This window comes from Molossus molossus, unplaced genomic scaffold (assembly GCF_014108415.1).
Source record: "Molossus molossus isolate mMolMol1 unplaced genomic scaffold, mMolMol1.p scaffold_m16_p_3, whole genome shotgun sequence".
Classification (NCBI taxonomy): domain Eukaryota; kingdom Metazoa; phylum Chordata; class Mammalia; order Chiroptera; family Molossidae; genus Molossus; species Molossus molossus.
The window spans coordinates 97,962,619-97,979,144 of record NW_023425366.1 but is presented as its reverse complement, the minus strand read 5'-3'; the positions used below and the strand labels follow the sequence as shown (position 1 = coordinate 97,979,144).

Below are 16,526 nucleotides of genomic sequence, written 5' to 3'. Positions count from 1 at the left end.
TATGAAACACAACTTAAACATGACAACAAAGTTATGCTAATAGTAAAAGGACAGAAATAGATACAACATGAAAACACTAAACAAAAGAAAGCTGGAGTGCCTATATTAAAATGAGACAAAGGAGGCCCTGACTTGGTAGCTCAGTTGGTTGAAGCGTCGTCCCAATACACTAAGGTTGGGGGTTCAATTTCTAGTCAGAGCATATACAAGAAGTAATCAATTTCTCTGGACAGTTTGGCTCAGCGGTTAGAGTGTTGGCCCGAACACTGAAGAGTTGCAGGTTCAATTCTGGTCAAGAGCACATGCATTGGTTGCGGTTTGGTCCCTACCCCAGGTCGGGGTCTTGCAAGAGGCAACCAATCAATATGTCTCTCACATCAATATTTCTCTCATTGCTCTCTCTCTTTCTCCCTCATACTCTATCTGAAAATAAATGGAAAAATATCCTCGGGTAAGGATTAAATAATAATAATAATAAAGAAGTAATCAATAAATAAGTAGAACTGCAAATCAATGTTTTTCTCTCTCTCTCAAAAAAAAAAAAAATCAATAAATTTTAAAAAATGAGACAAAGGAAACGTTAGTTTAAGAAATATTACCAGGGATAAAGAAGATCATTGTATAACCCTACAAGAATCAAACCACTAAGAAGAAAACGAGAAGTTCACAATAATACTCATTCCCAAACTCTGTTCTCTCGAATTAATAGTACAATTAGATTGATAAGCTAGATCTAAAATGTATATATAAACTCAATTAGCCAAAACAATTTTGAGAAATAAGACTAAAGATAAAGGATTTGTATTATCTGATTTCAAGACTGATTATAAAGCTACAGTAATCAAGATAGTATGATAATTAACATAAGGATAGATACAATGAAATAGAGGGTCCATAACGAAACCTCACACATATACCATCCATTAATTTTTCAATGAAACTTGACCATTACTTTATACCATACGCCAAAATTAACTCAAAATGCAGCATTAGCCTAAAGGTAAAAGATAACACTATACAACTTCACTAAAAAAAAACATGAAAAAAAATTTACGACTTTTTGGAGCTAGGCAATAATTTCTTAGAACATAAAAAACAAGCCCTGGCCGGTTTGGCTCAGCGGTTAGAGCATCGGCCTGCGGTCCGGAGAGACCCGGGTTCGGTTCCCGCTAAGGGCATGTACCTCGGTTGCAGTTTGTCCCCGGCCCTGGTTGGTCGTGCGGGTGGCAGCCACTCGATGTGTCCCTTTCACGTCGATGTTTCTCTCTCTCTCTCCCTCCCACTCTATCTGTGCAAAAAAATGGAAAAGTGTCCTCGGGTGAGGATAAAAAAAAAAAGAACATAAAAAACAAGAACCATAAAAACAAAACAAAACACCCCAATAAACTAGACTTCATTAAAATAAAAAAAAAATGCTCTTCAAATTACAATAAGCTGGGAGAAAATATTTGCATGACAACCCATTAAAAAATGGGCAAAAGATTTAAACAGACACTTGATAAATGAAGATCTATGAATGACTAAAAAGCACATGATAAAATATTCAGCATCATAACTCATCAGGAAAATGCAAATGAAAATCATGACAAAATAGGTTGTACACTCACTAGAATGTCTAAAATTGAAAAGACTGACAATACCAAATAATGGAGAGGATGTGGAGCAATCAGACTCTCACATGTGTTTGTGGGAGGACAAATGACACAACTACTTGAAAACACTGTTGGGCAGTTTTCTTATCAAGCTGAAAATGTACCAACCCCGTGCCCCAGCAATTCTAGTCCTGGGTATTCACCTGAGAAAAATGAAAATCTATGTCCACATAACAATGGTCCATGAATAATTATAGCAGGTTTATTCAAAAGAGCTACAAAGGAAACCATCCAAATGCCCATGAACAGGTGGGTGGGTAAGCAACTTGTTATATACCCACACAGTGGAATACCATCCTTCAATAAAAAGGACCATGACATCAGCAACAAGATGAATCCCCAACAAACTGTGCTGAGGGAAGGAAGCCAGACACAAAAGAGCACAGACTCAATGACTGCATTTATGTGAAATCTCATCTACAGTGACAGAAAGATCAGTGGTTGCTGGTGTTTAGGATCAAAAGAGAACTTCTGAGGTGACAGAAATACTCTATATCTTGATTGTGAGGGTGACCACAGTACCAAATTGTACACTCAAAATGGGTGCATTTTACTGCATGTATATTATGCTTCAATGAAGTTGATTTTTAAATATCATATTTTAGTGAGAGTTTTTTGTACTTCCAATAAAATATAAAGTTTAAGTCCTTTTTATTCTTCATCACACCCCTTAATTCTATTTTTATTATGATTTACAATGTATTTAATACACTACTGTAATTACATGTGTATCAGACAGATAGAAAGACAGGAAAGAAAAAAGGAAGGAGAGAGAAAAAGAAAGAATATATTAGGGTTACAAATTCAATTTTTTTTTTTCTGTTGGGGGCATATGAATAAAAGTAGTTTGCAGACCATGACTTAGAGCCATTTGGCTGCTGTGCAAAGGATGGACAGGAGGAGGTGGAATGAAGATGAACTGGTGACACATAATGGTGACACATAATGGTGGCATCAGGGAGGGTGGTGGTAGCTGATGTGATGAGTGGTCAAATATGGGATCTATTCTAGAGGATGGGTCAACAGGACTTACTGATAGACCGGCTATCAGGTGAGGGAAGGAATGAACTCAGGCTGACTCCTACACTTCTGGCCTGAGCTAGCATGAATGGTGATGATGTTTACCTTCTCAGGGTAGCTTGGGGGGAATCACCTGTTCTCTTGCAGTCATGTGGAGTTCTGATGTCTAACCCTAACAGACATCAGAAGTCAGCTAGGGGGAGAATGCAAGTGGAGAAAAGAAAAAAACTGAATCCTGCAGAGGAAGAGAGGTAGCCATAAAGTCTGAGAAAGAGTGTAACCAGGTGGGAGATGGGTTCAGCAGACATGGTCAGTTCTTAGAAAACTTTTGCTATGATGGGTAGTAGAGTATGATGGCCAGTGACTGGAAGATGTCATCTTCGTGTGACCACATGTATGTTCTCAGTAAAATATGAGGTGTGTGGAAGTTAGAGAGAAGAGAAGGTCTGAAATAGTACATGCATGGGAGACAGGGGGTACAAGATTGGGGGCAGTCTATGCTGCCTAGACTCCACCTAAACTAATTTACTGTGGTCCTCCAGAGACTTGGGTATATTTTGTCTCAGATTCCCTGAATCACTATCACACACTGATAAGTGCCACTGTCTTGGTGCAGAGAAGTCTTGAAGAAGGAAGAGGACACTGCTGACTTCATGGAGAGCCAGAGGCTGGAAAGCAGGGCTTTCGATGAGGTGGGTCTGAGGTGTGCTGGGGACGGGGTGAAGAGCGTGACAGATTGGAGAAAGCCATGCCAGTGGCGAGCTGCTTTTCCGTACACTGTGAGGACTGAGAAGACCAACCTCACAAATCCACGCCCATGTTTGTGCAGAGGGCTCTGCAGGCAATGGGGCTGTCCCGGCCAACAGCCAGAGGGTGAATGTGCCCCCTGTGAGTGCCATCCCTACGATGACATCACAGTGCGGCAGACGCTTCTTTTTGCCAGGGCACTCTAGGCTAATGTAATCATACGATTACATAATTAACCCAGCTGTCTCATTAAGAAAATCAACTGGAATTCAGGGCATAATTAGTCATACAGCAATTAGCATGCTGATGAGCAACTGATGAAAAGCTGTCTAGATAGCAAGTGTGCCAGGACCACCCCAGTTACGGTGAGGGGGGATACAGGCAACACACTGCCCCACACGAGTGAACCAAGGAATCCCCGTCTTGGCTAGTGAGTTCTCACACTACAGCCCAGTGTCCAGGGAGAGGGAGAGAGAGCCCTGAGCTGGGGTAGTGTATAAAAGCAGCAACAAGTGATTCAGACACCCATTCTGTCACGTTTGCCTTTCTTTAGAATGTTTATAGCTATTTCCTCAGCCTGCAGACATACAGTGTATCAATCCCCAAATTTGTTTTAACCTGGCCAAGGAGGGTGAGAAAAGTTGAGTCCTTGTCTGTGTTCCAGTGTTGGGCAGAGCATAATGTCTGTCCTCTAGTTCCTGAGGCTGCTCGGAGCAGCTCAGCCCTCATTCTTGTTATGGTGCTGGTGGTGGATTCTGAGAATGAAAATGTTTCATGAAGGCTGAGCATGTGTAAAGGGAATCCTGCCATCTGGGCCCCTGAGGTTACAGAGTTCTCTTTGGAGGGGCCTGGGCATTAGTTCCTCTGCCAACACCAGGAGACCTGGAATACATGAACTGGAATAGCTTTTCAGGATCCAGATGGAATAGCCACACTTCTACAGCCTTCAAAAAAATGTCACCAAGGGGCCCGTCAATTAAAACCTTGGTATGAGCCCAGATGATGTGGCTCAATGGACTGAGCATTGTCCCATGGACCGAGAGGTCCCAGTTTGATTCCTGGTCAGGGCACATGCCCAGGTTGTGGGCTTGATCCCTGGTAGGGGGCATGCAGGAGGCAGCAGATTGATGTTTCTCACATCGATGTTTTTATATATCTCTCTCTTAAAAAAAAAAATTAAAAGTAAATAAAACCTTGGTATAAGAAGCAAGAGGTATTTCCAACCAAATCCTAAGATTTAAAAAAAAAAAAAAAAAAGATTTTTTAATTGATTTTTTTGAGAGAGAGGAAGGAAGAAGGGGAAAGAGAAAAAGAAAGAGAGAGAGAGAAAAAGAAAGAAAGAGAGAAAAAGAAAGAGAGAGAGAGAGAGAGACAGACAGAGACTTTGATGTGAGAGCAAAACATTGATGGGCTGCTCCCCCATAAGCCCCCTACTGGGGATCAAGCCAGCAACCTAGGCATGTGCCCTGATCATGAATCAAAATGGCAACCTTTTGGTGCAAGGGTCAATGCCCAACCAACTGAGCCATACCGCCCAGGACCAAATCCTAAGATTTTGACACTTTTTCCTAGGAGTTTTAGTATGAGATCCTTGAATGGGGGACAGATGGGAAAGAAGAAAGAAGAATGAAAACAATGTTTTCTAATCATAACCAATAATGTGTACTCACTTGAAACCAGGGTGAGGAGTACAAAGGCTAGGATTACTATTTTATTCTTATGAATATTAAAAACCAATTATCAAAAATGATGTTCCAGCCTGGCTGGTGTGGCTCAGTGGCTGAGCATCAACCCATGCACCAAGAGGTCACCAGATCGATTCCTGGTCAGGGCACATGCCCAGGTTGTAGGCCTGATCCTCAGTGGGGGGCATGCAGGAGGCGGCCAACTGATGTTCTCTATCAATGATGTTTCTATCTCTCTCTACTTCTCCCTTCATCTCCCTAAAATCAATGAAGAAAAAAAAAAATGACGTTCCACTTTATTTCTGGATTCTCAAATGGTACGCTGATGGGGATATTCACTAGGAGAGGTTTTCCTAAATCCAAACTGAAGTGTGACCCAGAAGCACCTGAGAGCAGGGGAATTTGGGAGTGGGTTCTGAAAATGGAGTGTCCTACGACAATGGGCTTTCTTAAGCCAGTTCTCTTTTAAGACATCTGAAAACTAACACCTTCTACTGACAATCGCAAGTCACTCTATGGACATCAAGTGAGTCAGCTATGAAACAATGAGTTTTAGCAGTGTTTCATGAGTCGATGAATATTTTATACCACTGGTAATGTGCTTCCTAAGATTTAAATCTTAAAATAAACTCTTCCAGGCACTGCCTTTGTGTTTGAAGGGTTTGTGTCTGTAGGACATAAACCACATCTTAGCAAGGAGTGAAAGATGATTCTCTTTATAAAAAGGGGCACAGATAGAGGCAAGAACTTGTGAAGAGTTTCTTCCATGAACTCTGCAACCAAAGCAGAGTGCTGTAAATACCAACAAACGGGTGGTAGCTCCACCAACTTTGTCTCTTTTTCTCCTTTCTAGGAACTTAAAAAACAACAACAATAAAAACCATTACCAAGATGTTTCTGGGACAGAAAAGTCAGTTGTCTTTTACAGAAATTATTAAGTATATTGAACAAATACTCAAATGACCACTGCTTAAATCATCTGTAATCCATTAATAAGGACTATTCAGAAACTAAGATTGCAAGTTGAGGATTTTGCTGATTTAAGCTCCTTTCCCTGATTGTTGAAATAAATGCATGCTCATTGTAAAGAATCTGAAAAGTATCAAGAAGCAAGAGGAAGTCACCCACGCAAGGTTGATTTCTGGCAGATTATGCATGCCATCATAACTTTGCTTACAGCCCAGTAAAATTCCAGCTATGCAAGAACCTTTAAGGAGGTCATTCCAGAATATTTCCAACTATTTGAGAGTCACATTTTAAGAGTAGAAATATTTATTTCTTGTTTCATTACAGTTAGGGATGAAGGCTGCCTATTTAACCTGTTTAATTATGGAATATTTTCTCTAAAGTACAGTACAGTCTCCCACCACCCAAACAGAAGCCACCTGAAGGAGGGCAGGGGCCAAATCTCAACTGCATTTGTATCTTAGGTGCATGGTCCAGGGCCTGGCACACATGGACTGTGTGAAAATGACTAAACAACACACCTTGAATCTTTTCTTGTATACTCGGCATCACTGATGTTGACAGATAGTCACTGAACTCTGCTCTTACCCACAAACACAGATTCCAGTGCAGGACACTGGCCTCCTAATTAGAGGAACTCTCGATCTGGGGGCCTTGCCCCTCATGACCTTACTAAGTCATGTTGTTGGCAGGTGGCTACAGTGCTTTTCCTCATGGCTAATTGTTAGCAAATTAATAAATATAAATCTCAATCAGAAGTGTATTAAAATAAAAAATTTAAATAATTGCAAGTTTCAGCTATCCCTGATCATATACATTATGATATAAAAATGTGTTTGTGATCAAAATGACAGATGAAGCCATCTAGATTAACAACATAAAATTGTAACTTATTTATAAATCTGATACTACTCTCTAATGCTATAATGCTGACAATGGAGGCAAAGAACACTTTCAATTAAAACAACAATTAGAGATGATAACAGAATTAGAAACAGAAGCCAAATTCTCCAAACTTTTTGTTGGTCTTCCTTTAAATTTTGAAAGCCATGTAAACAAGTATTGTTACCTAGAGACAAAGGAAATAACACTGTGTTAACTGAGTTACCTTTCAACCACCCATTCTACCTCCTACATTTCTAACTTCACTCTTGCCATCTGAAACCCAGCAACCTCATCTCTCCCTTCCCACATCTCCTTGGACCCCTTTCCAAATCTGTTTTCCAAACTGCAGTCAATACCTAATCATGTTATTGTCCTGCTTAAAACTCATTAATGGTTTGTCTGTTAAAGTCCAGAATCCTTCACATAATCTTTCAGCCCTCTACCTGCCTTTGCAGCTGGGTAACCTCAATGGTACATGCCCTTTACTCAAGTGGAACTATTAATAACACCCCTTTGACTTCTGACAGTGTCTTGGTATGGACGGTATAGTACCTGGCCACTCTCCTCACTGCCCTCTCCTCTTCTTACTCACCAAGCTCACTGCCCCAGGGCATCTGCCTCTGAGCCTGCCCAATCCTACCCATTCTACACTCCTATGCCCAATGAGCTCTGCCTTCTAAGCACTTACCACACCTAAAATTCAGTAATTACGTATGTAATTACTTTTTAATGCCCACATTCCCACCAGACTCTAAAGTCCACAAGAACAGAAAGTTATCTGGCTGCTCTGCTCACTGCTCTGTTGCTGCAGCTCGGATTGGTTCCTGAGACACAGTGAGGGGGCGACGTCTCAGGTGCTGACTGAGAAATCCTGGGGAATGCGGGTCATAGCAGTGTGGAAGGAGAGTGTGTTTTGGCTAAAGTAGCCAAATATTGCCCTGGCCGGTTTGGCTCAGCGGTTAGAGCGTCGGCCTGCGGTCCCGAGAGACCCGGGTTCGGTTCCCGCTAAGGGCACGTACCTCGGTTGCAGTTTGTCCCTGGCCCTGGTTGGTCGTGCGGGTGGCAGCCACTCGATGTGTCCCTTCACGTCGATGTTTCTCTCTCTCTCTCTTCCTCTCTCTCCCTCTTCCTCTCTCTCCCTCCCACTCTATCTGAACAAAAAATGTCCTCGGGTGAGGATAAAAAAAATAAAAAATAAAAAATAAAGTAGCCAAATATTTATAATAAAAAGCATCTCAAAATACTCTGAAATTAATTAGGGAATGCAGAGCAATCTGGTAGCAAATAAAAAAAGAACATATATGTCAGATCTTGATTATTTGAATTTTTCAGGATGAATGTGTCTTTAATAAGAAGGAGCTTTTGGAAGGAAAAATAAATTTACTTGGGATGCTGGATGTGGATGATGAAGAAGAGGGAAGAGCTGGGATAACTCAATGCTCCTTTTCCCTTGAACAGCTGAGTCACACCACAGAAGGAGAGGAGGGCAGGAGGGGAATGAGCTGGGGTGGAGGGAGATTCCATGCCTGGTGCTGGGTGTGTAAAGCTTGGGATGACAGCAGGACAGCTACTAAACTACAGATTCTGGACTTTAGTACCAGCCACAAGGCCAAGGCCTCTGAAGCATATATGCTGGTCTGATGAACCCAGAATGCTAAGTGTCATATAAATGTCTGTGCAGGCAGGTAAATCTTTACAGAGTGACACCAAGCAAAAGGAGAGTTCGGAGAGCTATTAATGAAAGATACATCCTGTTCTCTTGCCATTTAGGTTGTCAGAATGTTCTAGCGTGCTCTCCCTCAATGGATAGTGTCAACCTCCGGAGTATGGTTCTTTGTGAACAATTAAAACCTGAGACCAAAAAACCTCTGAAAGCATCTGAAGAAATAATTTGATCCATTAATTCATTTGACAAATATTTACAGAGTTTCTGCTACATGGCAGGCACTGGGGTAGACACCAGGGAAATAATTAAGGACAAGATCACACTGCCCCAGTCACTCTGCCTAGCCAGAAAGGAAAACAGCTGAGTCCCAAGTAGTTATAATAGAGGGAAACATAGACTGCTGGGAGCGGGCCATGTGTGTGGGAAGGGCACATCTGAGCCGAACCGGGGAGGTCAGGAAGCAGTGTCTTAAGTTCATCTGCAGGGGTGAGCTGAGCTGAGCTGAGCTGAGCTGAGCAGGGGCCTGGCCTGCCGGCAGTGTGGAAAATGGGTAAGAAGGAGGCAGCCCTGCAAGCACAAACCTGGTGTCACAATACAGAGTGGAGGGCAGAAGTTGGGATGGAGAGAAGTGGACAGGGTCGGGAACATTCTGAAGGTAGAGTGGCCAGGATTTGGTTAACTCAGTGTTCGGCGTGAGCAGTTGGGTAGAAGATGGTACTGCTCCCTAAGAGAAGGAACTCAGGAAGAAGATGGTTTCCTCTGGACACGCTGGGTGGTTTCAGGGTGCCCATCAGCCATCCCAAGGCATATGTCCAGGAGGCTGCTGGATAAGCAATCTGACACTCAAAAATGAGAACTGGACAGAGACAAAGCTTTCAGAACTACTACTGTAACCTTTCATGACTCAGGGGTGACTCTGGATCATTCAACATGTCACACCTGTAGTGAGCCAGGCCCTGCCCAGGTGCTGGGTATGGTGTGATAAACTCAAGCTGTCCTCAAGGAGCTTTCATTCTGGTAGGACCAACAGGTAAGAAATAAGAAAACCCACAAATAAATAAAATTTCTGGAAGGAAACTGGTTCAGTCAGGAGTCTGTGCCAGTCTCTGAGGCATGGGACTCTGGCTCTGACTCTTCCTGGGGTGGCTGTTTGGTTCTTCCTGGGTTCCTGAAACTGGGCCGCATGGTACACAGCTGAAATACCAGTCCCATTACACCCAAGAGCTTCCTGAAGTTTTCTGTGATAGTGTGAGGTGATGTTTCTTGAAACTAGAAAGAAGACTTAATGCACCCCACCGATCTTTCTGGACTTGGCGAGCCTGAAGCCTGAAGCACAGACAGTTAAGGCACCTGACTCCCCACAACTGTGTGACTGTCAGTAAATGCAACGCTATTGACCAGGCCCTTCCTGTAAAGCTCAGCCGCAGGATTACTTCATCTGAGCAGCAAGACTTCAAAACACAGGTAGTGTTCTCCAAGCTCCACTGGAGCTTCTCAAAGAACTTGTTAGAACTGTCAGACCGCAGCATTTGTAAGAAAGAAATACCTGGGATGTGGGTAAGAGTGATCTATGTGGCATGCAGATGGGCTTTTATTATCATAGAAAACACTGAACATTATTTGCCCCCACCATCTTAAATTGAAACTGCAAACTTTAATCCTCCAGCCAAAAATGGTAATTACAAAGAATATCACCAATATGGGGAAAATGCTGATGGTATAATGTTAAGTGAAAAAAGCAGAATGTAAATATGTGCTCATATTATGATGAAAAAATTCTATAAAAATTCTATACAAACATGAGTAATGTCTGCTCAGGCAAAGCAGTGTGTTGATGAAAAAAAAAATGGTCTCGTCTTTTTCTGTGGGAAATTAGGATGGAAAATAATGGCAGAAAAAGAAACCCACAATTTGTTAAAGTGGCTGCTTCGCTGAAAAACTTCATTAAGGGAAAACCTAGAGAAAAACTGGACTTTTAAAAGACAGAGTGTAGGTTATTTAGAAAACAGCAGCTAAAGGCTCCCGGATCTTTGGCAAAGATGAAATGAGACAGACCCCTTTCAATTAAGTCACTAACACACAACTTGCATGTGCACAAGATCACACCAGTGGGACCACCAAGGTGCCAGTACCCAAAAGAGACCGCACCCTGGGCATCCAATGATCCGTTTGCTGTGAAGAAGCCTTCTCATGGGCCTCAGTCAGAGTCTTCAGGGAACTCCTAGCTGATTATAAACTCTTGCAGAAAGTCAAAAGGCCAGAATTTAGAACCAAATGCTGGATAAACTCCTATGACAGCAAAAGTTTAGAACAAAGAAAACCATTCTCCACCACTAGGCTGGTTCCTCTACACTGTTCCATTTCAAAGATGAGCAAACTGAGGTCCAGAAAGAAAAAGGAATGTGACGAAGATCTCACAACATGGCAGGAAAATCTGAATCTCCCTACTTCCGGTCCAAAGTGCTCTCTGATGCTCCTTGCTTGGGGTGACCAGCTAGCTCCCAAAGGGTACAACAAAGCACACAGTGGACCTGAATTAGAGTGTAAATTCAGATATAAAGGAGACCGTTGCTGCTTTGCTTTGTTAAAGTGGTTCTAGTAATGTCAGCAATTCACACACTTGGTCATAGCCAACTGGGTTACCATGTGCCCTTGGCTAAAAACTTAAGTGAAAGACTTGGTCACTGGTTCCCTGGATGACGAGGAAAGGAGTGAGGTATTCTAGGTACCCTATTAGGGCTGTTCCTGGATGTGGAATCAGTCAGCCCAGAAGCACGAACATCCATGACATCTACACAGCACACACACAGGTTCTATTTGTTTTCTCTATGAAATGTGCAGCATTTTATACTAAAGCTAAAGGTAGCCCCACTGATTTGCGGTCCCACATTTGCAAAAGCATTCATTGGAGGTTATGCGATGACTTTATCAAAAGTGCATCTAATTTCCATACCTACCCAAAGTCTGGGTTTTGGAGAATCCACATTCCCATAACTCCTTGGTTTCATGGAGAAGTTGCCATTGATGGCATATTTCTCTAAGGAAAGCTGAGAAACTCACCAAATCTCCACACACAATGCCCACTGGTGGGTTATCAGTGTGGGCTTACCTGGAACATCAATCAATCTTTTGTAGACATTCAAGAAGGCTGCTTCAGCTTCTTTGCTTCTTTTACTCAGTGCATCAATCTGAAAGGGAATGGAAGAAAGAAAAGAAAAATAAAGAGCTCAAAATTTATCAAGAGGTAATTTAAAAATCATTACACATCTAGTAAGTCCCCATGGCTAATGGAAGTCTGATTTTTCCACGTAAATGCTGGACTGCTGTGCCTTCAACGTCTTAGAGGAAATGTCTGTGAACATACAAAAGGGAGACAATCCACATGGGCCCAGTCCCTAAGGGTGAGTAAGTCAGGGGCAGCACTTTCAGATAAAGCCATTTGCAATACTGTCCCATCACCCAGTGGAGTGTGGGCTGTTCAAAGAGAAAATGGCCCAATTCTCTTCCTGGTCTCTTTTTTTCTTCTACCAGTATTTACTAAGAGCTGACTGTGTGCTGGGCACTGTGCTGGAGGTGGAGCAGGAAGGGACAGCAGATATGTAAACAAGTATTGAAATCCCAGCAGGGAAAGTACTAGATAAGCAGAGCCATGGGGCTGCAAAGAAAGGGACATCAAGCAGGAAAGTAGGTGGCATCTGAATGGTCCTCAGGAGCTGATAACCAGAGTGGAAAGGTGAGATACTACACAAAAGGGGAGTAACAATACCCAGAACACAGTTCTTAAATCTGGGGCTTCATAGATCATCTTTAAGAATTTTATAAAGCCAAGGATCCTCCTCCTAGAAATATAAGCCCCGCACCTCCACACACCCAACACATAGTTATACATTCTATTTTAGGACACTCACATATTTGTTAGTATTCTGTCCATGAAATCCAAATTAAGAACCCATGGATGGGGCTGTAAATACCGGAGAATAAAAGGGTCTGCATGGACAAATGGGGAGGATTGCTGGGTGGTGAAATTGGACAGGTGAGGGGGTCAGATCACGAAGGGCCATCAGTACACGTGGAGGATGAACTTCACCATCTGGTCACGTCAGAGTGGAAGGATAGGAGGTGGCAACCATTCAGAGGCTGCTGCCGCCCTGGCCAGTTTGGCTCAGCGGTTAGAGCGTCGGCCTGCGGTACAGAGAGACCCGGGTTCGGTTCCCGCTAAGGGCACGTACTTCGGTTGCAGTTTGTCCCCGGCCCTGGTTGGTCGTGCGGGTGGCAACCACTCGATGTGTCCCTTCACATCGATGTTTCTCTCTCTCTCTCTTCCTCTCTCTCCCTCCCGCTCTGTCTGAACAAAAAATGCAAAAATGTCCTCAGGTGAGGATAAAAAAAAAACCAACAACAGAGGCTGCTGCCTTTGCCCAGGTGAGTAATGTGCAGGGCAGCTGGGGTGGGGATTGAGGAGAGGAGGTCAATCAGAGAGATTAGGGTCCAACTGAAATGATGAGAGGCACAGAGGAAGCAGGTGAGTCAAGGATGAAGCCCAGGTTTCTAGCCAAAGCAACAGATGAGTTTTTGTGATGGTGGCCAGGACCAATTTGCCTCATGGACTAACCCAGCTAAGCTACTTTCCCTCCAGTGTAAAGTCTATTCATCAAAGAAAAGTGACTTATGGAAATCTCGAGTATACTAGACATAGATCCAAAGAGCCTCTGACTATTAGATGGACTCAATATGCATTTTGCTCCCATAACACACTTGCTGAGACAGCAGATCACTTTTTACACCTGAAGCATGCAAGATGCTACACGCATGAAGTTCATACTGGCTCAGGAAAAGGACACTAAATTATATATTCCTTCCGTCCCCTCACAGAATTATACTCTCCGTCGCCAATGTTATTAAAGAGGCAAAAGGATGTGGTTTAATTACAGGGCCTCTCGCCTGAGACAAGCAACAATTTGTTGAAGGCTGAGAGAGGTCACCTGATTAAGGAGGGGAAGACCCTGAGGAGCGGGACACAAGGCTGGCAGGGCTGGGTCTTAGGAAATACAGTGCAGAGCAAACTAATGTGAGGCAAACATTTCCACTTCTAACAACCGTGTTCCAAAGCTGCTGTCTGAAGTCAGATGTTTGGAACTCAGACACATTTCCCCCTATATAATAAGGTTGTAACTTAGGTGTTGGAGAAGTTTTCAGAGTAATCCATAAAGACTATTCAAATATGACAAGATAGTTCTCTTTATTTTAAAAATAAAATGTTTCCCCTCTGATCAGCAATTCATGTTGATTGTATGATTAGGAAAATACCAAAAATAAAGGGAAGAAAATTAAAAGTGCTATTCTGCTATTCACTGGTGAAAGTCATCCTCTGTCTGATCTGTAGTTCCCTTCAACTATTTTTTTCTAATTAAGAAAATATACCGTTGCCCGGTTGGTGTGGCTCAGCGGTTGAGCACTGACCCATGCACCAAGAGGTCACTGGTTTGATTCCTGGTCAGGGCACATGCCCAGGTTGTGGGCCCAATCCCCAGTGGGGGCATGCAGGAGGCGGCCAATAAATGTTCTCTGTCATTGACATTTCTCTCTCTCTCTCCCTCTCCCGTTCTCTCTTTCTAAAATCAATAAAGAAGAAGAAAATATACAGTTGAATGAAATGTAGGCACAGAGGAAACTACAGAGACAATAGGTAGATTAGTGGTTGTCTTGGGCTGGGGACAGGGAGGATGGGGGTTTGGAGGATGAATGCTAAGGGGTGCAGGGTTTCTTTTTGGGGTGGTGAAATGTTTTAAAATTGATTCTGATTGTTGTACAACTTCATGAATATAGTAAAAGTCAATGAACTGCAGACTTCAAATGGATGAATTATATCTCAATAAAGCTGTTAAATATGTGTGTGTGGCCCTGGCCGGTTTGGCTCAGCGGTTAGAGCATCAGCCTGCGGCCGAGAGAAACCCGGGTTTGGTTCCCGGTAAGGGCACGTACCTTGGTTGCAGTTTGTCCCTGGCCCTGGTTGGTCGTGCAGGTGGCAGCCATTCGATGTGCCCCTTCACGTCGATGTTTCTCTCTCTCTCTCTCTCTCTCTCTCTCTCTCTCTTCCTTTCTCTCTCCCCCACTCTATCTGAACAAAAACTGGAAAAATGTCCTCAGGTAAGGATAAAAAAAAAAAGTGTGTGTGAAATCAAACTATCTTTTACAATATCCATTACAAATTTTGGGAAATGTCTCAATAGTACTATTTCAACTATAGTTAACCACCATATACACATATGGGGTAGGCAAAATTAGGTTTATGGTTGTGAGTTATAGTAATAACCATAATCTTCATATCTTTTTCCATACGAACTGTAAACTTACTTTTGCCCCCCTTTGTAGATGTTTTGATAATAATGAACTTGGAGCTGCCTCTCCAGATGTCTGGAACACACCTTGTGTAGAGGTTTCTCTCTCACTTGAGCATGCACACCCATGGGGAGCAGAGTATCTGTCCCAAACAGGGCAGATGCCCTGGCTGCCTTGCATATCTCTCAACACAGAGACCCTCACTTCTCAGGGATCCTGACTGAGTGTACAAAGGGTAGCTGCCTCTGTGGTGGACAAAGGATGGGATCTGGAAAGATCCTGAAACACCATCTTCAGTCTCCTGTATGTGTTGCTGACGGGACATGAAGGTGGGGGTTTGCAATCTATACAGCCTATCTGGGGACTGTTATGGGTTGAACTGTGCCTCCGCCAAATACATATGAATGTAACCTTATTTGGAAAAAGGGTCTTTGCAGGTAATCAAGTTAAGATGAGGTCATTAGGGTGGGCCCTAGTCCAATATGACTGTGTCCTTATAAAAAGGGGAAGTATAGACAAAGAGACAGTTACCCACACAGGGAAATCTCTATGCGAACAAGAAGGCAGAGATTGGGGCGATGTGTCCACAAGCCTTTTGGTCTCCAGAACTGAGACATAAATGTCTGTTTTTTAAATTTAAGTTTAAGAATTACAGCAGCCTTAGCAATTCAATACAGGGACCATGATTCTGAGCTCTCTTCCTGTTCCCTTTTCCACAAGTACAAGAAAATTCAAACTCAGTCCTAAGAGTACAAGGCTGGGCCAATAAGTTTAATTAATTCACCAGGCAACAGGAACAGGAGATTTCTTTCCTTTTTTTTTTAATCCTTACCTGAGGATATATTTTCCATTGATTTTTTAAGACAGTGTGGGGGTGGGGGTGGTGGAGAGGGAGAGAGGGAAAGGGGGAGACAGGGAGACAGAGAGAGAGACATATCAATTGGTTGCCTCCCACATGTACCCTAACTGGGGCCAAGGATTGAACCCGCAACCCAGGCATATGCCCTTAACTGGGAATCAAACCTACAACCCTTTGGTGTGCAGGCCAGTGCTCTAACCACTGAGCAACACTAGCGAGGGAAACTGTGAGGTTTCTTGAGAGGCCAATGAAGTACTCCATGTGGTTGAGGTTCTATTTGATGAGGCCCCTCCCACCCCCTTATAAGATTTTCATACCCAGAAGAATTTGTTGATTCTGGAAATTTTGATATATTCTATGCTTGTTCACTCTTTTGACTCCTTCCCCATGTCTAGGATCAGGCCTTGGAGTTGGGGTTTTGGTCTATCCTCTGCCAACTCCTCCTTCTATGTGGTGGCCTTTCCCTTGCTGCCACTGAGATGTCTTATTTCTGCGTGTTCGCTTACTTGAATGCCCTTCACTTACATCTCTGTTTGCTGAAGACCTATCCATGCTATGAGGCCCAGTGTGAGCCCTGCTGCCCCCAGAATGTGTGTGCCAAGTTCCCTCCAGCTGGCAGGGTTCTGAGTGGACTCTGGAGCCAGGCAGGTTGGCCGCGCCCACCTCCAAGGGCTTGGTGGTTAGATGAGCTCAATGCTTGGACAGGG

The 16,526-nt window shown here is 43.2% G+C and overlaps 1 protein-coding gene across 6 annotated transcripts in view; it reads right to left on the bottom strand.

Annotated features, from left to right (window-relative positions):
- The window catches only part of CUX1 (cut like homeobox 1), a 363,160-nt gene that overhangs the window by 149,319 nt on the left and 197,315 nt on the right, over window positions 1-16,526 (bottom strand). For all 6 annotated transcript variants that reach the window (XM_036278819.1, XM_036278820.1, XM_036278816.1 and 3 more), the window contains exon 4: window positions 11,731-11,809. In XM_036278819.1, the coding sequence (XP_036134712.1) occupies window positions 11,731-11,809 (79 nt within the window). The remainder of the gene's footprint in view (window positions 1-11,730; window positions 11,810-16,526) is intronic.